The 24,827-nt window shown below is 41.3% G+C and overlaps 3 protein-coding genes across 4 annotated transcripts; 1 reads left to right on the forward strand and 2 right to left on the reverse strand.

The window, feature by feature from the left end:
- On the reverse strand, positions 1-381 carry LOC143119616 (C-type lectin lectoxin-Phi1-like). The gene has a single exon (XM_076281238.1). It carries the CDS (start codon positions 379-381, stop codon positions 1-3), a length of 381 nt encoding a protein of 126 aa, XP_076137353.1.
- Positions 382-3,093: 2,712 nt separating this feature from the next.
- On the reverse strand, positions 3,094-7,392 carry rpp25l (ribonuclease P/MRP 25 subunit-like). Of its 2 annotated transcripts, none has more exons than XM_076279432.1 (2): positions 7,321-7,392; positions 3,094-5,196 (listed from the first exon to the last, which is right to left on the reverse strand). In XM_076279432.1, exon 2 carries the CDS (start codon positions 5,183-5,185, stop codon positions 4,508-4,510), a length of 678 nt encoding a protein of 225 aa, XP_076135547.1. In that variant the 5' UTR covers positions 5,186-5,196; positions 7,321-7,392; the 3' UTR covers positions 3,094-4,507. The 2 variants fall into 2 exon arrangements, with proteins under 2 accessions (XP_076135547.1, XP_076135546.1); XM_076279431.1 differs by having other exon boundaries at positions 3,096-5,200; positions 7,321-7,389.
- A 3,979-nt stretch (positions 7,393-11,371) lies between these two features.
- On the forward strand, positions 11,372-16,749 carry LOC143119010 (single-strand DNA endonuclease ASTE1-like). Its single transcript, XM_076280212.1, has 5 exons — positions 11,372-11,457; positions 12,301-13,616; positions 13,732-13,945; positions 14,383-14,563; positions 15,503-16,749. Exons 2-5 carry the CDS (start codon positions 12,330-12,332, stop codon positions 15,924-15,926), a joined length of 2,106 nt encoding a protein of 701 aa, XP_076136327.1. The 5' UTR covers positions 11,372-11,457; positions 12,301-12,329; the 3' UTR covers positions 15,927-16,749.
- Positions 16,750-24,827: the final 8,078 nt, after the last annotated feature.

The following is a 24,827-nucleotide window of genomic DNA, read 5'->3' on the forward strand; positions in this document are numbered from 1 at the left end:
CTATGTGGGTGCTGTCAAAGGGAAGTAGACGCTGTGTTTGTAACAGACAGGCTTCAGGACGTGGCAGCAGCTGCGGCTCGTCCAGCGGAAATTCTCTTTGTTGTCAGAGCTCAGGGACATTGATGCGCAGAATTTGTCCTCGGAGCTGGCTGGCTCCCCTTGGAACCACTTGGTGATGTTCATGGGCTGCTTATTCAACCAGTACCATTCTCCGTTGAGCAGGCGGCGGCGAAGGCCCACCCAGACCTCCTCCTGTTTGCTTGGGTTGCTCAGGCTTTGGGACAGCTCTCGAAGGATGCCTTCGTTGTTAATGCTCAGTAGCTCACCATTCTCTTGCTGGCAATGGCCGACCATCTCAGCCCAGGTCCCTGACTGATCCATCACGCTGTACCTTGCTTGATCCAACAAACAACCCTGTGGGGCTGTTAGCACACACACACACACACGCACACACACGTGTACATGTACGCATGCACACACACACACACATATGCAAGCACATGGACATGCACACACACACACACACACGTGCACACATGCATGCACATATATACATGTGTGCACGCACATACACACATGTGCACACAAACACACACACACACACACACACGTGTGCACGCACACACGTACATACACACATATAGACACACACACACACACACACATGAAATCTTTAACATAGCATCCTGGCGCATGCAATGACATTGTATGCTCGTCTGTGAATGTAACCTCATTTTATGGGTTACCTGGTTCTGTGGTTATGCTGATTGCTTCACTCCAGTTTTCTCCATCTTTGACATAGACTCCAATCTTGGTAGAGGGATGCCAGATTACCCGATGCTCACCACTGGGTAAGTCAATCATTGCCCAGGAGTAGGGTTGTGAATCTACTGTCTTCCACTCCACTACTGAGCTAATCTGGTCTTTCCCAACATACACCTGACTCACGTTTAAGGTTGGGGCTATCACTAATGCCTTACTGATGGAGGTTTTTTCAGGTAAAAGGTAGCAAGCTGAAAAGCTTGATACTGGTGTAAGCTCTGAGATGTGCCCTGGTTGGATGAGTGTGACAGAGAAGTGTCTAGAAGAATTGAGGTATTGGGTTTTCAGATCATAAACTAAATGGGAGACAGAATATGGAGAGTTGGTACCAGTACCAATCTGAAGTGTACTATTAAAAGTGACACCCTGATCAGATGTGACAATTAGATGTTGTGTGCTGTCAGCTGTGTTATTAAATGCACTGGGGACAACAAAGGTTGTCCCCCAGGTGTTCGTAGGTCGTAACTGGGTCACCACCATCTGGCATTTGCAGATTGTTGTGTTTGAGCAGGGATGGGTCAACAGCACCACTATGTCTTGCTGCGCAGTGATGCTGACTGGCAGAGAGTCAGAGACATTCACCTGGAAAACCCAAAATGGCTCGAGCTCCTGCTTTGAATTTTCCCCATTGAAATTGACTTTGACAGTGTTCTTCTTCTCTGAATTGATTATGACTATTTTCCCCGTTGCACCATAGAAATCTTCATATCCCAGCAGATTCTGACTTCCCTCACCTAGGCTTAGAGTGGGAATGTAGTACAATGACCCTAGACTGTTTACAGGTTGGAGCACTAGTAATTGCTCTATGTCATTACGTTTACTTTTAGCCAGAACAGTTATGTCTTTTGTGCTTCTAATGACCACTGAATTCTGGGAGAACTGGGATCTGTCAAGTTCAACAGGTGCCTCCAGGGTCACCATCTCTGTGGCTGCAGCTTGCAAAGTCTTCGACAATTTCTCCACCGACGCAACACAAATGGATACATTAGTGTTGCCAGTGACAGCCGTCAGCAAGAGAATGTGCTCGTGAGGCACTGGATCGTAGAAAGCTACATTTTCAGGGAAGGCTGTGATGAATAACTTGCCTTTATTTTCTATACAGAAGACTCCTGGGGATGTAAAACAAGATGTATCATAAGTTAAAGATTATAAACCATATTAGAAATTCTATTTTTTTTTTTATCATTTTCTGTCACTGCTTACAATTGTGTCCAGTTTTTACAACATTGTAGCAAATGCACAATAGCAGTGACACCCACAATAATTTAATAATTTCTCTTAAGATGCTCATACTTCAAGAGCTGGGTATTTGAATGGTATTTGTTGTATTAAATGCATAGTATGGCTGTTGCATGGTATTTGTTGCATTCAAAGTAGAAGATGGGTCTTACTAGGAAGGCATATCAAACAGATTAGAATTACAGGCATCACCCACATACTTTCACCTATGAGGGGAAAAAAATGTTTTTAGATGCAGTTTGTGTTGGCTTTCAAAAGGTTAATTTCACCACTTCCGTTTACATGAAGCTTACATCATCACACCTTTGCAACCTTAACAGTTATATGCTTTTAAAACAACTGTGTTCGCTCTGTGTGTGTACATCTACTACATCAGTGTTGGAAAACTCTTACTGGATACTGAACAAAGTATACTGCTCAAAAAAATTAAGGGAACACTTCAATCATACACTGGATCGGTACTCTGACACTGTTTGGCTCTGAGCACAAGTAAAACTTTTGAGGCGAGTGTTTTATTTTGCAAGAACTGTCAGACATTCTGTGAATGTAGTTTGAGAATGGAGAAAAGGGTGGAAGGTTTCAAAAAATGTGTTTTAACAATTGTGTATTCTGTACGTGTTCCCTTAATGTTTTTGAGCAGTATAGAAATGTTGGCCTTTGATTCAGTATATGTGGTGAAAAGCCAGATTAAGTTAATGGAGATATGCAAACATAACAGACATTATTTCATTTGTGAATGTAATGAATGAATTTGGGTCTGGTTCTCTACTTTAACATATGAAAAAAGATGGATTTCGTAATGGTGGACATTGGAGTCCATCTTGTGTAAGCCCAAATTTGAGATTAATTGACCATTTGAGTGTCAAAATTTTAAATTCCCAGGGGCTCAGACAATGTTGATGCTGCTAGTGTCTAACATGCTGCTGGTGAGGCACCCAAATAAGCAAAGACCCATCTGCAAATTATCCGGTTTGCATGTGTCACATGCATGGAGTATTCTTTGAGAAAGGTGTCTTCAGGACTCCATTCCTCATTTATGGAAATCAAGTCTGGTTGAGGTCATGACATGAGCCAGATCTTTTAAAGCTTAAACAAGATTTATTTATTATTTTCCCCTGAAATTACTCCTGGAGTAAAAGGCACTTTTTTTACCAAAAGTACCATTATTTTCTGAAAGACCATTAAATGAACTTCCTCACAATATTGCCATTTTGTGATTAACTAGTTTCAGAATGATTCTGTTGGCACCCATCAAACTGATATGGTAGAGTGAACAGACAGAGGTAAACAAAATTAATCTCTGTGCAATTTGTCTTACATTCTCAGCCATTCTTGGAAAACATGAATCCAAAAGTCAGTGCACTAAACAATAACAGCACTCAGCATACCTAACAGGTACGTCAAACAAACACATGGCAAATTATTTGCTATGCATTACAATAGCTTTGTTGGAATTCATGCACAGTGATTTTTTTTTTATTTCCAACAGTGACACAACCCCACCCTATTACTGAATTACAGGCAAGTTTCAATAGGATCTGATCTTTATATAACAATTTGAAAATAAAACTGTGAAAAGCTCCACACATAAAATGATATTACATTAAAACAAAAATAATTTTATCGACAATTGGCACATAGGCAAACATTTTATAGATGAAGACAGAAACAAAGATGACATAATTTCTGACATCTGTCCAAAAGAACACTAAATACTTTCATAATGTGTGGAAGATCAAGCAGAGCTAGGCTTACTGAAAATAAATTGAATGGACAGATTTTGGAATTGCTCTTACCTAGAGGCAGTCTCTCTCTTACTCTCTCTGCAGTCACTATACCACTAGTGGATAGGATACCAGTGGATTCCTTTTTCTTCCGTGTCACATTTGTCATTCAAAACAACTAATTTCCCCTCTGTTTTGCATAAGACGATGGACACAAGAAGTGACAAATAAGTCCTACTTATAAGCCCTTTGTCAGCATAAACTCCAGAGGTAGCAATTCACTACTACCCAGTCACAGAGATTGTCTATAAACTCAAAAGATTATCTAATCACCTCTACAGGATATTTCCTTGTCATGTTTTAACTGGAATTTTCAGTAACGCCTTAAATCTTTACCAAACACAGTTTTATGCATTTAAGTTAAGTTATAGCACAAAAAATGGTTGCGACAATGCCTTTCCTGTACTAGTGGACTGGCAACTCCCTCGGTTTCACAGACTTGGTCTGTGGCTATGGTCAGTCCGTAGTTGTCTTCCTCACAATAACACATATCTCACACATTTGATGAGGACTTTCAAAACCAGTCACATTTGAAGTGACTACTTCAATTTTAGAGTCCCTAATGAGAAGTCTGTCTTTCTGGAAATGCAGCTCTTACGGCTTTCATGTTGGAACTTAAAAGTCACAATTCATGGTTACCCACTTTCCCTGCGGGCAAAATGTTACTCTTGTCCACCACCGCCCCCTCCTCCGCGCCCCTGGCTTTTCCAGGGCTCCCTGGGGCGTCCTGCCTGTCTGCTGCCTGTCTTCCCACGGCCCGCTCCTCCTCCTCCACCACCACCTCCTCCTCCTCGTCTTTTCCGCTGTCCGTGTTTCTGACTGGCCATTTCTTCCTTGGCTGCCTGGGCCCACAGGGCATCAAAGCTGCCTGGCGCTTGATAACCTGGCTGGTTGGTGTCCAAAGGATCTTTAGAGAGGAGCACCCATATAGCTGGTACATTTCTGTTGACGGTCAAGCTGTCCAAACCGGCATCAGGTTCTAAGGGCTCCCACACCTCCTGAACGGTACGGTAGTGCAGCCGGGTGTACTGGTGCAAGCCACGCACTCTGCGTTTCAGGATCTCCACACAGGTGATGGCTTTGGACACGCTTGGCCCGACTCCGGTGAACATGATCTGCCGACATATTTTCTCCGTAGACTGCTTCGGCTCTGCCTCCTCACCATCTCCTTCGCCTTCTGCAGAGGATGGTTTGTCTTCCATGCGACTCAATGCAAATCGCATGAGATTTCGGATCTTGCTACCGTCTTTAACTCGAACCTCTGGTGTTTCACTAGATAGGCCGGTGAAGGGACAGTTGCATGGCTGCTCCACAGTTCGTGCTTTGCTGTAGTTCTCCATATTTTTTATTCCTGACTGGAAGAAAACGGAGTATGTGGTCAATAAAGCAATCTTCACCAACTAAAAGTTTTAAATTGCACTGTTTTGCAAAAGTTTTAAATGTTCAAAAGCCTACAAACACAAACATGTATGCATATCAAATATGATATCAGGTACCAGACAATTCATGACAGCAGATTACGCTTTGCTAGCCTAGAAATCTAGACGCGCCCCAAGCGGCAGCAAATTACATTTGCTGCCAGGGCTAGTCTAGCAACTCTCCGTTGACTTGTGAGCTCTAGAAATTGAAACTAAATCTGGCATTGAAATCGTGTATAGAGTCGTTTGTTGGGCTTAACATAATGATTGATGGCAGAGTTGCAATGGTTTGGCTTGAATTCCCTGCTACTTGAAAACAAATATCCTATTGCGTCCTATTGCGTGCAGAGGGAATTTGAAAGACAACTGATTATCCCGACCCTCGGACTGAGCACTGCGAACGGTGAGTGCCCAGACCCTACATTATAATGTGGGTCTGGCTCGCCAGGCTAACGCTTTGCAACAATTCCTGTGCAATTTATTCCACTGTCAAACATACACTGCCCAGTCCCAGTGGTCATCAGTGCAAATGATTCTCCAGCACATTCCAAAGACTTTCAGTGGGATTAAAGGCGCAGTCAGCGATCATACACGATTTCAAGTCCATAACATTTTTGTCACATTCAGCAATCATCTCCTCATGATCCGCTAGTTGCCAATTCCCGGAGTACACTGTAAAAAAAAACACCGGTCTCTGTAGCAGCCCACGTTCCGATAACTGGAAACAAACAAAGTGGGGCAGCCTATCTGCCAGACAAAATGAAACCCTGTGTGGAGTTTCTCTGGGAATACTGAAGGGAGGGTTGAGCTAGGCTACCTCTTTTGTGTGTTTCGTTTGGTCCTTGGTTAAAATGTAATGTAGATTGTTTGGTACAAAAGTGTCTGCTAATAAATTTAAATATTTAACATGATTTCCTGCGCAAACTTGTAACCGGAGGGTTGCCGGTTCGAACCCCGACCAGTAGGCACTGCTGAAGTGACCTTGAGCAAGGCACCTAACCCCTCACTGCTCCCCGAGTGCCGCTGTTGTTGCAGGTAGTTCACTGCGCCGGGATTAGTGTGTGCTTCTCCTCACTGTGTGCTGAGTGTGTTTCACTAATTCACGGATTGGGATAAATGCAGAGACCAAATTTCCCTCACGGGATCAAAAGTGTATATATACTTATACTTGACACTTTCACCCTGGAAAGAATCCATTAATGGAATAACCTGATGAATCAGCATATTGGGGTAGTCTGACAACATTTGATAGCCACAAACTCCGGGCCTCATCAACTGAGGCAACCCCTGATCACAACACTGCCTCCAGAAGCAAGTGGCCTCTGAGCATGATGGGTGAATCTCTTTATGCATCTCCTTTAATAATCCGATATGCCCATAACTCTGGAATAGGGTAAATCTGGAGTCATCAGACCACATAACCTTTTTCTATTACTCCAAAGTCCAATCTTTATGCTCCCTCGCCTTCTTTCCAATTAGCCTCACTAACAAGTCATTTTCTTATGGCCACACAGCTGTTAAGTTGTTTTGATATTTTAGGGTGGTTTGATTATATTCCAGTGCCAGGATTTGTGCGCCTCAAACTGGGAAAGAGTGGGTCAGGGAGGACGAGGAATCATTTTTACAGATAAACTATCCACCAGTGATAATAAACCCTGTTGAGTTTTTGGGATGTGCAGAAGACCTCAACGTTCCACATACTGTACATAAGAGGGTCGAGTCTCGTTATTATATACAAGCTCTTGACAAAAAGTAGTGCTCAGTCCAAAAGCAAAAGTTTGTGTAGGGATGTCGAAACAATGGCACCGTGAAAGCATTAATGTGCACCATAATCATAGCAAAAGTCCGGGCAGTGTAGGCTACCCATGTCCAAGTTGCATATTACGAGGGGTTTAACCACGCAGCTAACGTTGCAGGCTAAAAGTTAGCCAGACTCAACACTCGTCAACAACTAGTAAAACGGTCGAATTCCTTCAACACAATTTTCAAGTATAGGGCTAACGTTAATATCGATTTAGTTAGAATGAACGCGCATAATATACATCTTATAAACTTACATCCGGCAATGCAATAAATGTTGGTAACTTCTGGTGTGCACCCGCTATCGTCCTCCATTCGAAACGTATCCGTAAAGACCTTGACGTAAATGTGCCGTGTAGTGTCGTAGAAACAGAGTGGCATTCTGGGATATGTAGTAGGCCTAGATTAGTGTATCTGCTGCACAGAATCGACGCACCTCAAGTTAGGCCCAAAAGTTAGGCTACCCACAAAAAACAAATAACAACAAAGAAACACAAACAAACAAAAACAAAAAAAACTGAAGTAAAATTATTTAGGTTACTCCTCCTAACTAAAGTTTTCGAAGTTGCGTGCAGACAGTCAACAAAGATTTTGTTTGTTTGTTGGACATTTTTACTCCTAGACGACGCCTATTCATTTCATTTTGTATGTTGTAGGCTATGCTATATTTTGTTTTGTGTGTAGTTGTATGGTTGTAGCCTATCCTATGATGATATCATGGGCAGCTATTCCAGTAAGCGCGGGTTTTGTTAAAAATCTGAATTTGTTATCCCTGAGAAGAGGGAAGCAGGTTTCCCATTAGGCGTAGGCCTACAGCAGGCATACGAAACTTAAATGCATACTTTGGGTCAGTTAACACAGTAAACTGTGAACTGAGAGCATAATAACTTTAACAAACAGTGTTTCTCCATATCTCCTAGTTATATGGCAATGGGCATGGGCTGTCATTTTCTCCGCTATTGACGCAATAGTAGCCTAGGTTAAGCGCATGATTTTGAGATCCCGAATATTCAGGCCTACCAGAATCCTAATGAATAATCAAACGTTATCATTTTGGAATTAAAATACATTTATTCAGTGACCAAATAAGGCTAGCCTATGTCACCACTTTTCCCCACCTGTAGCCTAAGCTAACAGCCCATCAAAAGCCTATTTAAAATTAATTTTAAACTCAACAAGAAAAATAGTAGGCCTATAGGCTTAATATAAAAAATAATCTTAGTAAGGGCGACCAAATGCATGGCGGGTGAAATCAGTCAGCCACTGTTATGAATTCATGAAGGCGTGTGGGTGATAGCCTACACTGTAAAAAATAACATTACATCTTACTGCAGTAACACAAGTATACTTTACTTACTATAGGCTGACCTAGTGTTGTTACTAGAGTAACATTAGTAATGTGCCGAACTTGCATCAATGGGGTCTAAAACTTGAGATACACGAGTAAGCTTCACAACTCAGACCTGAGTAAACTGGACTCACGCAGTGCACACGCGCACAGTCAGCAGAGGGAGCATTCTGGATTCCACAGCCAACGGTCGGCAGTGTTACGGTGTGGCTGACTTTTGGGATGGGAGTGTAATGCAGCTTCACCAGTGACTTGCTCTGTCCGGTAAGTTTACAGTATGTATTAATGTGTCAAATGTTTACAGTATAGGTTGAACTAACAGCATTTGTGCAAAACTGTACATTCGGTTTCATTAACAGCTGGGGTAATGTTAAGTTCAACTTGCTAAGTGGCCGATATATGCGCTAGCTGCTAACAGTTTGCAGCTAACTGATAGCTAGCAGCTATGCGAGTTAACATTGCCTCAGACCATGCAGAGCAGAAAACAAATATTCTAGGTATTCAAGCCCTTTGATATTTTTTGTTATCGAAGTTATGAGGAAGTGGTGGCGCCTGGGGTCTAGAACTAGGCTGTATAAATTTGCCAATAGCAGTTGTCTTCATGAGCTCTTAATGAAGTTTAGTTCTAACGTTTCTCATGAGAAACGCTTGCTAGCATGCTAAGTTGATTCAAAACGTGTAAAGATTAAACTGTGTATGGTTTACGTCGATATTCCTACTGTATTGATAAAACAATTAGGATAATTGGACTCATAACTTTACTGACTGAGAAAGCCATGGTCTTTTATCTAAAATCTTTCGTTGTGATTTAGCAAGAGGACTTAGGTTGCAGTGTGTGGAATTTAAACGAATGTGCCGTTATTGAGGTGCAAAATGGCGTCATATAATTGTATGATTGACATTTTAAATTCTATTGTGATAAATGTACTAGGCCTGAAGCAATAGAGAAAATTCAGTTGCCAAATCATAATATTTTTAGCTTAACAGTATTAATTAGGTCTCTGGAGAAATAATTTAAATGAACATTTAATGTGATAAACTTAATCAGCTGTTTTAGTTAAACATGGCCAATAGATGCATATTGATAATAATTTTGCCCTCTTTTTCTTTTTGCAGTTGGAAAACTGAAAATGCAGAGCAATGAACTGGACATGTAAGTTGTGCTTGTTTGGATGTGAAGTCAGAGGTCAGTTGCTCAAACACTACAGATTGAAACATGGAGGTTACACCAGAATACGACCAAAAAAAATTGCAGAGGGTGGTGAAAACTGGCCAACGCATCACCGGTTCCTCACTCCCCTCCATCAAGGCCATCCAGGGCAAGTGATGCTTGCGTAAGGCGCGCAGCATCATCAAAGACTGTTCTCACCTCAACCACAGACTGTTCACCCCACTCCCCTCTGGGAGGCGTTACAGGTCTCTCTGCACCCGAACCAGCAGGTTCAGAGGAAGCTTCTTCCCTGCGGCTGTCACCCTACTGAACTCTAGCTCTGCATCCCGGTGACAACCAACCAGCTAAGCCCCCGCCCGATGCCTCCTTGCCTGTGCCTGTTGAGGTGTCCACCATGACCATGGAAACCTTGACGGGGGACACCCATCCCCGCGGACAATTGCACTACTCTATCCCACCCATAGTGTTCTATTTATTTACAAATGTACATACTGTAATTACACTTATACATGGCATTTTCTACTGCTCTTCATACTATTCATCCTGCACATACACATATTTTTACTACTGTTATAATGTTACTGTTTCTGCACTACAGTACTGTTACCACACTGCACATAGCTGTATACTGTACATATATGTCTATATGGTTCATACCGAATATCCATATTTATTCTGCTAATACACTGCACATATTTATACCTAATTTATATTACTCTAAACCACCTTGTGTAAACCAACTGTATACTACTGTTTACACCGCATATTTCTTATCCTGTCTATGCACCACCTGTCTTTGTATATCACATTGCATTTTTCTGCTTTTTTTGCACTTCTAGTTAGACGCAAACTGCATTTTGTTGTTTTTGTACTTGTACTCTGCAAAATGTCAATAAAGTTATCTAATCTAATAGTGCCAACTATTTGTGTACATTCTGCAAGTAAACTTTACTATCCAACATAAAGTACCCTTTACAACTCAAAGTAAGGGTAACTCATTTAACAGTAGTAAATACAACTTTGTTTTTAAGTAAGCTTTACTCGAGGGCATGAAGTAAACTTTACTAGTTAGAAGTAAGTAACCAGAACTTTAAAGTCTTAAGTAAGGATAACTTCTTCTAAGTAAGCATTACTTGTAGACATCAAGTAAACATAACTTGGAAGAGAAAAGTTTTGTTTACTTAACTTATTTAAGGCAACGAGTTTCCACCCTTTTTTCAAGTAACCATTACTTATTATTTTTTACAGTGTATAGCCTAGGCATAATAGGCTTATTTATGTTTTATTTTTAAAATGTCTATAGGGTAGCCTATTGTGTTTTCCGTTTTCGTTTGTCACTCTATAGGCTACAATGTTATTGAGTGTTTAATAATTACAACCATAACTAATTAACATAAATGTACATTGGAATGAAAAATAAGTCTAGCAACATTTGCAAATGATATGATCTGCTTTTTGTGTAGGCATATGCCTTTGTGTGGATATTAGGCCTATGTTTTTTTTTACACGAACTAACCACTAGACTAAAATGTTACCATAAAATGTACCGATTTATTTATCGAGAGATAGGCTAGGCTAGATCATTGGTTGGTTGGGCTGCATGCCTATTTAGTTTCATGTTTCGTTTTTGTATCTTAGGCGTTCTTGATTTATCAGTTTCGTTTCCCAAACTCATGTTTACCTTATATAATTATTACATGATCACGTCTGATGCACTTTAACTTTCGGTTTCCAGGTAGACTTCCTGCTATATAAACTAGATAAACAGCGCACCAGGCGGACACTTCAAGAAAGACTGCAACGAGATACGAACAGCAGACATAACGTCTTGTGGACTGGGCTACTGATTATTTTCTTGCTCTTCTAATGAAATTGGTGAGGAATTTAATTGTTTTCATTTCAGCCTTGTTCTATCTATAAAAAAATATGTTACAATAATGCACTGTATATAGACTAGAAATACACTCTGAGCTACAATAATGATAAAATGTAACTGCATTTACCATTAACGTTTTGCATAACGATAATATCCATGTCTTGAAAATATTTATTCCATAACATGAAACTTAAATAATAATAAGGGCTTTTGAAGGCTTCAGTGGCATTGATGAATTTCTCAGAATTGAAACTTGTTAAAATTCCATATAATCTCCTCACGTGTTTACATCATTGCTTCAAGCAAATAGCACTTGTCGTGATTGTGTAGCCTACAAATGTATGTTGTTTTTTACATTTTCAGTTGGTTATGTCATGCTGGTCAAAATACATATACTGGTCCCATGCTGAATAGTCCTACCCCATAAAACAAATATGTTTTTCTTTTTTTGCACAATGCTTGAAAAACCTTTGTTTTCTTTACACTGTCACAATATCTGTTGACAGTAAAAACTTTGAAACATATCCACTCTCTTGCAATCAACCCCCTGCTCACACAATAATGTATACCTTTGTTTTGAAATAATTATGCACATAGACAATATTGTTGCCTTGCACATTGTTTATTAGAAAATACCTACAGAGTAAACTCTATTGACAACACGACAAAGCAGTTTGACTATCTTGTTCAAAAACAAAGGCGTAAGGAATTGTCATTTTGATTGCACTGACAATTTCATATCTAATTCCCATTGATCACAAATAGGGGAGAAAAACAAATCATATAAATTACATAATTCAGACCTATATAAAGGTATAAATACAGTGTTTGTTTTCTTCCAGGGTTGCTGAGAACTTGGACAACAAACATCATGGGAGTCAAAGGATTACAATCTTACATAGAGGGAAAAAATATCTATTTGAAAGACTGCCATTTTAAAGGGAGCAAGTTAATTATTGATGGATGTAATCTGTGCAACATTCTTTATGAAGCTTCAAAAAATGATTTGAAGCATGGTGGGGATTATATTGTTTATGAGATTTTGATCAGGAAGTTTTTTGCGGCTCTGAAAAACTGCAACATAGAGCCCTATGTTATCCTTGATGGAGGAAGTGATCATACTGACAAAAAACTGGAGACCCACAAGGATCGTGCCCGCCAAAGAATCAAAGTAGGCAAAGATCTGTCATTAGGGCGTCAATATTATGGTAGCGGTCCTAAACCAACACTCTTGGCAATTGTTTTCAGCCAGATCCTCACTCTTTTGAAGGTACCATTTGTCCAGTGCATGGAAGAGGCTGACTGGGAAATTGCTGCTTTGGCCAATCAGTGGAATTGTCCAGTCCTATCAGATGATAGTGACTTCTTTATCTTTGAGCTAAAAGCAGGAGTTTTACCCATTAAACATTTCCAGTGGGACAAAGTTTCCGCCCAGAAGTTCATTCCAGCCAAGAGATTTTTAGTCTCAAACTTCTGTAAGTCTCTCCACAACCTGAGCGAACAGTTTCTCCCTCTCTTTGCTGCCTTAGCAGGGAACGACTATATAAATGTCACAAGACACACTATAAGATGGGAGGAGTTCTCCAGCTGCAGTGGATACAATGCCCGTCTTGATGGCATCCTCCACTGGTTGTCTGACTTCCCAAATACCAAGGGAGCTATTGGCGCTTTTCTTGACTGCCTCGAAGATCAGAAGTCCAGAGGTCAAGTACGGAAGGCTCTCACGGCGTGTCTTAAAGAATATGAACTGACGAAAAGCAACGTGGCCCAGTTCTTCTTGAAGGGTGTCGTCCCCAGCAAATTGCCAGTGGAGCTGCAGGTTCTCCCCAACTGGATGCGGATGCCATTGTCTAAAGGGAGACTAAGTTCCACTCTCATCGATGCCCTAGTGTTGCAGAGAGTCCGACTGAGCGCACAAGTTGAGAACTTTGAATTCCCCAGCAGCAATGCAATCTCGAGGCCTATTCGTCAGGTGCTGTATGGCCTTCTGTTGTCCGACCAGAAGCAGAGGGATGACAGAAAGCCCATTGCCCGTGTGATCCCAGGAGAGTGCTATGTGGAAGAATATGACAGAGAGGGCTTGACTCTGACCACTTTCTGGGTAAAGGCTGCTTGCCCGGTTAGTGGGAAGGATCTACATCTGAAAACACTGAACAAGGTACAATATTAAATCATAATTTACTTTGAATTTGAACAATTTAATCAGGTTGATAAATCCCAGGTTTTTCAACGCAGCGCTTTGAATTGACAACAGTGTCTGTCTTTGTGTTCAGGCCCCACGGGAGCTACGATTGCAGGTCCTTTACGACACGCTTGGTGTGTCCAAACTCATTTCAACACCCATCGCAGCCAAATTTCAGCTTCCTGTCTATGTCACATGCTATTGGCTTAGTAAAGCCGACCCATGGCCATGTTTGGAGGACCTATGGGCCCTGCTCCTGGGATTTGTGTTCGGAGAGCTGAATGGCCGATACAAGGGCGAGACAGGTATAGTTTGCCAGACTGATAAAGAATGCATGAAGGTGACGCATAAGGCTAAAAAGCTTGTTAGGTTATATTACTCACCCGATGTACTTAACAATTGAGCATTCCTCAGCCCCACCCCTTTGTTGTCTGTCCGACCTAGCAACAATCTGTGCGATTACATGCAAACAAACAAACAGATTTCACTCCGATTATACTGTTTACTTCAATTAAAACATGTCTTGTAAATTGTGTAATCTGATTGAATGTGTGATCCAATTTTATGAGATCAGAGCAGATAATGTGGAATGCATGACTTTAAATTATTTTCTTAAGTACAACTTTGCAGTAAAGCAGTGTGCACAGTTTAGTTCCTCTCTAGCAATACACATATACAGAAGGAAACGATAATGGGAATCAGGTGTGTGCTCCTCTAAAAATTATTGTTTTTGCCACTGCAGGTATTGCGCTGGTGTGGAATAGACTGAACAACCTGCGGAGTCACACCACACCTGGAGGCCCAGACCTGATGGCAGCTCACACCTACAGCCAATGGCAGGCCTGCATGAGGGATACTTACAAACTCAACCAACTGCTGTGCCTCCCTCTGGCTGAACTCTGGCCTCATCCTGAACTTGCAAGGTATGTTTACTTCCCTTTGGCCTTACTGCATACTCCCATAAAATTACAGATTGGTGCACAAAAGATTCCAATAGGAATTACATAATAAACAATGGCACATAGGCGTCGATTTTGCTGGGGATGGTGAGGACGCATACAGTACCTATCAGATTTCATCATTAGTTATTTAATGGCATAGTCCTTAACAGTTATCCACAACAATATTGTATAGTGTACAATATTACACAATAGTATAGGCTACAGCCTAGTCAAGGGAAGATGGGGACCTGTTCACCACCACTTCCTTAGGCATTCAGCTCTTTTATTTTTGATATGGCTTTATTATCTTACCTGTCATGTGTTACAGTATGTTGTTTATAAGGTCAGAATGAGCACATTTGCACTTCGTAAGGTTTTGCCTGCTCACCGTTACATATTCCTTTGGCATAACAACTTTTATTACTGTTTTCATTTATAAAACAGTATTCGCAATCTAGGGTCAGTGACCAATGATTAGTAATGCAAATGTCATCCCAGACATACCAATTTCCCCACCATGTTAAACACTGTTAAATATAAATTATGTGATAAACTGATATGTGTAAGTGGTTCCAAAACGCTATATCTCCATTTTTAAAAATATTATTATGTTATTTAATTGTGTATTTCAGATAATATCAATAAAATAACAACGTTCTACTGAAATTACTTGGTAAACAAAATGTAAAAAAATGATTTATGAAAATCAATTAAAATGGAGGATATAGCATTTTGGAACCAAAGTCTTCATTTGTAAGCGGTCTACTTATGGGATTTGAAGCATGAAGTCTCTGGAAGGCTGCGTCAAAACACTAAGCCACTGGTTTTTGTGTATTTTTGTTTTTTGTTAATGTATTTTTCCAGGAGAGCATGCGATCTCAAACTCCTCTCTCCCTCTCTCTCTCTCTCTCTCTCTCCCAGGCTCTACTGCGGACCCTTGGTTCACCAGGCTGCAGCGAGGCTGAGGAGAGGCGCCACCCCAGAGTCGTTCCTCAGTGGGGGGCCAATCCCCCTGCAGCTCTTCAGAGACCTCGAACGTGCCGTGCTGGACTCCCTGGATGACGACGTCAGGGACCGGCTGCAGAGAGGGCCGCTACAAGATCACCCAAGGAGAAGAGCCCAAACTATAGGGAACTTGGATGAATTGACCAGACAGTTCGATCAGATGTTTGACGAGGACGAGGATGAAGATGATGAAGATAATGGTGGAAGGAGAGGCAAGGCGAAGTCTGAGGATGACGAAGCTTATGTCCAGATCCGCACCCGACACAAGAAGAAGAGCAGGGCTCTGCGAGCTTACAGTCCTGGCAAACTGAATAAGCGAGACAGAGTGATCTGGGCCTGAGAGCCAGCATGACCACACACTTCAACTTTCAGAACGCCATTTTTAAAAAACACTTTCTAGAGAATTATAATATTTACCTTATGAATGTGTTGCACTCAAGATGAAAACATAATGGAATGAATATTTTCTTATTTATCTTTTAATATATTTTAATGTTTTTAGACTTGTGATCTTTGCTGTATAACTATATTGACATGATGATGCATACGTGACTGAAATTGTTATGGTGTTTTTTATTTTTGTACTTTCTTTTAAAGTCTCTGGGAATTATATTTACCTTATGTGTTGCACTCTGTGAAGACATATTAGAATGAATATTTGCTAATCTTATTATCTTTTAATGTATTTTAATGTTTTTTAAATGTTTTTTATTTGAGTACTTTCAGTACTTGAGTACCAAAACTCTTTCAGTGCACTGCTCCAGAGTCTAGATGGGTGGATCCCTCATGGATAATTTGTGTACTATAGCTCTACAAAAACAGGTCAAAGACCAAAATTGGAGAAAACAATTCTTAACTACGGCTGAAAGATTAGATTTTAATCAAAATGTAATTAGCAAATTGTGACAGACCCAATTAATTGTACAACAATTGTGTGTGTGTGTGTGTGTGTGCTTTACTAGCGGTTTCTGTTCCAGGAAGCCATATCATTTGATTTTAAAATTATCAAATTTTACAATTAAGTTGTTTGTTTTCTGTCTTGGTATTGAATAATTCATCTCAGCCAGCTCATGTTGGTTTATTTAAAAAAAATTACAAGTTTATTCTCAATTAGCCACACAGAGAAAATAAATGGTTTCACATGTGCAATGCACAATGAAAAACAAATAAACAGAAGATAAAAAAACAATCTTTACAATCGACTTGGGTGTTGGTTTAAGGGGGGACAAAACTGCAAAGCTGAACTAACAGTTCACCTTGACAGAACCTAGAGGTTTTGAGTTGTACAACACAAAAATGTATAAGCTAGTGTCAGAAGCAAAAAACGTACCTCATGAACCTTTTGCCCATAAGTTATAGTTCATGCTTCATACTCTCAAGACATGACCATCTACTCCAGCATCAGTCAACAGTTAGCACATGCGATTTTCATAAATACTAAATAGGGTATAGTACCAGACCATAGCAGAGTTTTTGCAGTGTTACACCATGTCCTGACGGCAAGTGACATGAATGACTGTCAGTGACAAAATCAATTAGATTGCCTAACTGTTATCATCTAGAATATCTTAACTGACTGCAAGTTATGCAGTGCTGTGAAGTGGAATATGGGGAACGCCGTTTTGAACAGAACTGTTACCGGATGCCCTGCTCTATTTTCACTTCATCACTCACATTAAAATGGTGAATGAGAGACTGTAGTCAAATGAGGAGGATTGTGATGCTACAAAAGGGCATATTGAATAAATCCAGTATGGACAGAGATGATTCAAGCCTACAGTATGTGAAAATTAGGCAGCAACGCTCACAGGCTGTTAGGACCAGACGTAAGGAGGAGGCTTGTGCATCTTACCCAGGACGCTGAGGCTCTCTGTCTGGAAGACTTTCTGCAGCGGGGGGAAGTAGATGATATCCTAGCCCAGCTCCTTACTACGCTACCACCACCCAATTATAATCCCAGGCAGAGATGTAAATACAGTGACTATGATGTACACATGTGGTGACGGTCAGAGTCCAGATTACAAGTATGTTCAATCCTAATCTGTTAATTAATATTCTAACTGAATGCAGGTATGGTAACAGGGAAGAATGCAACAAATTATAAAAGAATTTGAACCGGTAATGAAGAACAGAAGAATTACAAGTTCACACATTGCTGCATGGTGCTTTAACCAGAAACAGACACTTCCCAACAAATCAATACTGAACACACAGCAGATTGGAATCTGGATTAACTTGCCATGCAGGTTGTGTATCCAGGTTTCTAAATTTAGGCGTGTATGTGTGTGTGTAAATAACTGGAGTATACAGTATACAGGGATGGGCAGTATTTCTAATACATGTATTTAAAATACGTATTTCAAATACAAAATACTTTTTTGTAATTTGTATTTTATTGAGATGATGAAAATGCCTTCGTATTTTGTATCAAAATACTTCAGTATTGTGTATTTTTGTATTTTCAAAATACTGTAAAATACTTTCTGTGAAACACTGTGATGACATCTATCTAACTATCTATTAAGCACAAAATCTCTGTATCTGTCTGTCTGTGGCACCCTCGCATGGTCAAGCCCCTTTGCTCCAGTGGAGCATTTATTTTCCTTTGCTGGACTGATTAACAGCTCCCATACTGTAGGTGTCATCTGAATGCAACACTGTTTGAGAAGTTAGTTGTGCTTAAAGGCATCAACTGAGGTGACACGACTAGCTAAGGTTACACACACTCCTTTGCTCACACAAGGACAGCACAAGGACTTGCGTTCACAAGCTTATATTGCAACACTTGAGTTTGCTATTTTCCTTTCTTTTTTCTGTTTTACAGTTTGTTTTCTAGACTTTAAATTTGTCTATGTTCTCTGACCTGTGAAATATGTCAGTGCTATGGTAACTTGACAAGATACCTCAAACAAGGACATTTCCAATTTTGCACATTTTAAAGGAACCGTATGTAAGAAATGTATTTCAATTAATCATAAAATGGCCCTGATATGTCACTAGACATTAAGAAATCATGTTCATTTTAAATATTTATATCACTGACAACAGTAGTCCGGCCAGGATATTGTCATTTAAAAAGTGAAGTTGCAGCCCTCAACTGATGTTGATGTTGTGTTTTGTTATTTCGTGTTGTGTTTTGGCCTGATGCGCCACCCTCCACCTATCTACTAATCACAAAGTCAGTAGTGTTTCGCCATCCGGGTTGGCAACCTTGAGTGAGGGGGGAGGGGGAGGGGATACACCCCTCTACAGTAATTTGAAAGTGATTACAGTACCATTTTTGGCCACAATCTTACATATGGTTCCTTTAAATAAGAAATGATTGATAATGTCATAATAATTGACTTCTAATTGGCTTAACTGATTGGATGGTATTAATGTGACAACCTGATTTTTATTTTTACTTTTTTTGTATTTACATTGATAGAGGTTGTGCACACACCAGTTTCAGGTCTATACACAATTATTCAACTGTGATGAAACTCACCATAAGTGTGGTAGTGATAGTATTAAATAACTTAAAAGGTTAAAATGATACCTAGTTTAAATTTCTAAATAAGTCATCCATTTGGATTGTTTGTCTTCGAGTTATTGTCACTGATTCATAGTGGGCAATCTATTACACCAACTGGCATGGGAAGTGCAACAGTTGTGGAGTCGGCATTCCTGTCGCTGCAAAACAGTACATCTCCAAACTCAAAAATAGTAGACTAACAGTCAATAAAAGTGGACTGTCAGAGCAGCACAAAATACTAAAAGCCATGCCGAGTGTCCTGTTCGCTCTTAAACTTTCATCACATTTGGTACCTCTGCCTAGCCACTTCGTAAATGTGTTAGAATTAGTTCTGTACTTTAAAGAATATTTTGAGCCTACGTTCAATATTGCAATATTATGAGAAGACCCTATGTGCAATTTGCTTTTGAGCAGGATCTTACAGCATTTCAGAGCATGAAATTTTGCACTTAGCTGCCTAGGCCTGCTAGTGGTGAGTCAGTTATAGCCTATTTACTTGTATTGTATATGCAACTATTCTATTAAACACTGTGTTTAGGCTATGACCGCTATGTTCTAACACTATTTTCCCCCATGATCATATTGTTTCAGTTATCCAAAAGGCTCGAAGGATGCTCTTTATTATATGGCAATTTTGGAAAAATAACTAATAAAAGTGAGGAGTCCCCCCTGTCAGTGCAACAAATGTGAATGTGTAAAATTTGAAATTCGGAGTGATTTGTACACAACCATCCTCATACATATTTGCCAATAATTTTGTTCCTGATACTTTTGTCTGCTCATGTGAATAGCCACCTGCTGGTGCAGCTAATAACTGCATCTCACATTTGCACTTCATCATTTTTTTGAAGCAAATCAGGCGTGGTACAAAGTGCACATAGATTCCACAAATAAAAGGAGGGTAGTCATATGATCTTTTGGTTCTGTCAAGAGGGGTCTAAAGGCATATCTGTTCAGGATGCGTTTCTTATGAGTTATGGTTTGTATATTATAATGTTTGTTTATTTTCATTGCTATTGATTGCATTGACATTAATAAACATATTGTGTATTATTGCTATAGTCTTACCAATATTTTTAATCTGTTCACTAATCTGTTCTGGCGCAAAAAACTTGAAACTGACCCATGTACTATATGTGGTTAACAGGTGTAAGTAAAGTACATATTTAAAGAGTAAAACATGCTTAATGCTGTTTTTTTGTGGATGTGACTTATATTCCAGTCACAGATATGACTGGAAATGTGTCAGACTCTCTGTTTGTGGTTTGTCCTCCTAGTGTTTTGTCTATTTGTCCCCCTCTGCAGAAGCTGTTGTGTACCACTGCTGTCGGTCTGAGTCTCCGCCCTTCCTCTGTCTGCTCCTGGTTCTCACCTGCTTCCACTGGTGTCTCTGATCTGCCTACCAATCAGCGTCAATCAGCCTGCATCTGATCGCAATTTCAGCTGGCTTTAAAATCCCCATTACCAGTCTGCCTCCCTGTCAGAACGTTCCGTCTTCTCATAGCAGTTCTCGAGTGCGACTTGCCTGCCTGACTGAGTTTTTGCCTGCCTGGTTTTGACCTCTGCCTGATTTTCATCGACTGTGTTCTCTGCCTGAAGATTTAGTACTTTTGCCAAGTTTTTTCTGTTTTTTGCCTGCCTGTGTTTTGTTGCCGGTGAATGAAGACTGGCCTACTGCCGTGAAGGAGGATTGACTTTTGTGTTTCACCTGCACCCTCTCTGGAGTGTCCAGTTGCCTGTGCCCTGTTCTCCTGCTGGGGTTTTGCCTTCTACGACTGTTTCTTTCTGAACTGTTTTTTTTGTGCTTTTCTGAAGACTGCTTTCTGTTGAAGATTGGCCAAGTGTGTTCCCAAGTGGATTACTCTCAGGACTGTGGAAGCTCTTTTTTGTCTCTGTTAATAAATCTCCTCATCTGAGTCAATTCTGGGTGTTTGTCATATCTGAACCTGAGTCCCACTCTCTGAAAACGTGACATAACATTCTGACCACTATGGACTCATCAGATATGACTCAGATCCGCTTGGCTGTTGAGAAGCAAGGGTCCATGATCGGTCAACATCACCAAGAGATCCAAGGGGTAAGCCAAACCCTCCAGACGCTAACTACTAGCGTGGATAGACTTAGCATGCAATTTCAACAGCTGCAATCACCTGACAACCAGCTTTGTGACCATTCAGCGACTCCTTCTCCACGCTCAGCTCCTCGGGAGCCCAGGCTTCCTCCCCCTGAACATTATGCTGGTGAGCCCAGTACATGCCGATCCTTCCTGTCTCAATGCTCATTAATTTTTGAGTTACAACCTCTAACCTTTCCTAGTGATCGTTCTAGGATTTGGTACATTATAACCCTACTAGTGGGCTGCTACCTGCTACTGGAATGATGATGCACTGTATGATGCCTTTTTGAATGGATTAGCTGGGTCAGTAAAGGACGAATTAGCCTCCTGTGAGTTGCCAGAGGGCCTGAATGCTCTGATTGACCTGACGAGCCGCATTGACACAAGGCTCCGCTTACGCTGGAGAGAGAGAGAGAGAGAGGTCAGGGAAGATCCGGATGACTCAATTTCAGTCCCAGTCCTACATCTGGCGTGTCTTCAGTGTCTGCTTCACCTTTGCCAGAACCAATGAAAGTGGATCGAACGCGGGTGTCAAAAGAGGAGAGACAACGCAGGGTCTCAGCCAACGCCTGCCTATACTGTGGCCAAGTGGGCCATTACCTCGCTTCCTGTCCGGTAAAAGCCAATGCTCACCAGTAGTCCGGAGGGTACTGGTGAGCATCACTTCACAGCAGCAAGCTTCAACCCTCCGCACTCTCCTTCATGCCACCCTGGTTGGAAGGGCAAATCATTCACAGTCAGTGTGTTAATTGACTCTGGGGCTGATGGAAGTTTTTTTGATCTGTCTCTTGCTAATCAGATTGGAATAACCACCATTCCCCTCCAGAGACCTCTTGAAGCTAATACACTCAATGGCCAGGTGATCACCAGAGTCACTCACCTCACAGCCCCTGTCAGACTACGCCTCTCAGGTAACCACCATGAAGATTGCCTTACATTTAATCTGTTCGCCTCAAATTCCTATTGTTTTGGGTCGTCCATGGTTGGTCAAACACAACCCTCACATTGACTGGAGCCTGAATGCTATTATGGGGTGGAGCCCCTTTTGCCATGCATATTGTCCGTCTTCTGCCCATTGTCTGATTTCTGCAGCACCCCCTGTAACGGAGGAGTTCCCTGATCTATCGGCTGTTCCGCCTGAGTACATGGATTTGAAGACTGTGGGTCTGTCTCATTCCGCCTACTTCTACACTTCGAACACTTAGTTTTAAGTATATAGTGTAGATAACACAAAAAGTCAGTGCACTGCAGGTACCCGGATGACCCCCTAAAAACGGTCACAAAATTCAGTGTGCAACGATGGTCCCTACTCGCACTAAACGGACGCCATCTTGACTACAAAGCGGAAAGGGAGGGACCAGGGACGTCAGGAAGATTTTCCAATTTTGAAAATAATGGCGGACAATTCAGCCAAGACAGCCGGAGCTGCGACACCGCAATCGTATAAATGTAAGTAATGGTGGTAATACGAGGCATTGTACTGTCGTCTAATGCATCACTTACATGTCCCTCACTGACTGAAGCCGATATAATAATTTGGCGAGTTAATTAGCGTAAGTTACATGTTAATGCTACCTAGCTACCTACAACGTTAAGCCACGTTAAGCCAGCCATTGGGACGAGCACGTTATAAATGTGAACTCTATCGTATTAATGCAAGTAACAGCAGTAATACGAAACGTTTACTGACTTATAATGCATTACTTACGTGGCCTCACAGATTGAAGCCGACATAATCATTTGTCGAGTTAACTTAACGTTATATGTTAATGCTACCTAACACGTTAAACCATCCATTGGGACGAGCACGTTATCTGTGTGAACGCTAGTAAATTATGAAACTGGCTTCGTGACTATGTGCTCGTGAATACAGTGTTTTGCCATTGTAATGTTTGATATCACGTATACTATTGACGGGCAAGGTGAGTTCCTTTTGTCTCATCGAGGTATTTTGATCGGTTTTAGGGACGGACGAAGATACAAGGGAGCTTATCCCATGGCGTGCTGCCAACGCAGATTTGTTTACGGGGAGGAGAAATGCGACCCTTACTGGATTCGAGTAAGTACATTTCATTACCAGTTGTATTACGCTACGTTCTTTACTTCAAACTAACGTGATCACATATGCTCGTTGTTATTGACAGTGCTGTAGTGGAGGCTAAACACATGTAAAGCAGTCTATGCATCTCTGGCCCAACCCCAGGATAAATAATCTCCTCAAAATAAATGTTGTGATATTGTTGTTGCAAACAAAACATAAGAAATATTGTAGTTGCATTTCATGTGTAACATAACATATTAGGTGGGCGAACCCAGTACTCATGACATGTTAAATGATCTGGTAGTGGGCCTCTGTATTATTTAATGCATTGATATGATCTGCTGTTGTGTTTCTTACCAGGGAATTCATTAAGAAAAAGGGGTTGGAGGGGAGGCTGGATGCCAAGGCCATCAGGAAGAGATGGGAGAACTTGGTAAAAGCTTTACAGGAATTGGTTGTACACTTGTGTGTTTACCTTTGAACTAATTGGTAAAGTCAAATTAATGATTGATCAATTCCTAAAAATACTACCTACCTACTTTATCAAACTGATAAGAAGTAGACAATGTATTTACCTCTGGTGTATGAATTGAACCATACAATGCTTAATACAATGTTTAATAATGTTAAACACATTAGATTTTGCAGAATGGTCATGTAATTTATTCAGATTTGTTTTGTTTTTTAACATGCCAGACGAAATCAAAAAACAATCATACATTTAAAATTTTTAAATGTAATCATGGTCAGGGACATAACATGCCATTGCCATCCTCTGTCTCTGCTCTGCACCAGAGACGGCTCCTGGAGGTGCTGGTGCTGGTCTTCGTGCCCTCCTGACATCAGCATCTGGCTCCAGCAGGTCTCCGTTGCTCATACATATATTATGCAGAACAGTGCAACAGACGATGACCTCCGGCACGTAAGTCACATCCACTTCCAGAGCCTTGAAGAAGATGGACCTCCATCTTGTCTTCAGCATCCCAAAGGACCGCTCAACAATGCTCCTGGCCTTTGACAAGCTGTTGTTAAAGCGAGCCTGGAGGTGGTTGCGAACGGGCTGTCTGAAGGGTGTGATGAGGCTGATGGGCTGGGACAGGCAGGGGTAGCCCCCATCTCCAAGTATGCTGTATCCTGGTGGAGGGTAGGACTGCTGATAGTAGATGGGGCTGTTCCTCAGTACTCTGGCATCATGAACTGACCCACAGTACCCCACGAACACATCGAGGAACTTCCCCACGTTATCACAGATGGCCTGCAGCTGGATGGAGTAAAAGAGCTTCCTGTTAAAATAACAGGCGGCATCTTGTGCTGGGGGCTTCACTCTGACATGACAGCCATCGATGGCACCAACCACACGGTTGAAGGCTGCAGATCTGGCCAGACGGGCAAAGCGACCCCCGAGGTGAGGGAGCTCTTCTGCGGTGGGATGTCGGACCACTCGATACAGTAGAGCGGCGATCTTCCCACTCGCCCTGTGGACTACCCGGTGAATAGTTGCCCGGGGCATGGCAAAGGCCCTGGCAACCACACGGTAGGAGGAGGGCGTGGCAAGCCAGAAAAGAAAGAT

The sequence above is a fragment of the Alosa pseudoharengus genome, unplaced genomic scaffold, assembly GCF_046254945.1.
Source record: "Alosa pseudoharengus isolate Yale_2024_CS ecotype anadromous, Long Island Sound unplaced genomic scaffold, YU_APseudo_1.1 YU_APseudo_1.1_scf_12, whole genome shotgun sequence".
In the NCBI taxonomy this organism is placed as follows: Eukaryota; Metazoa; Chordata; class Actinopteri; order Clupeiformes; family Clupeidae; genus Alosa; species Alosa pseudoharengus.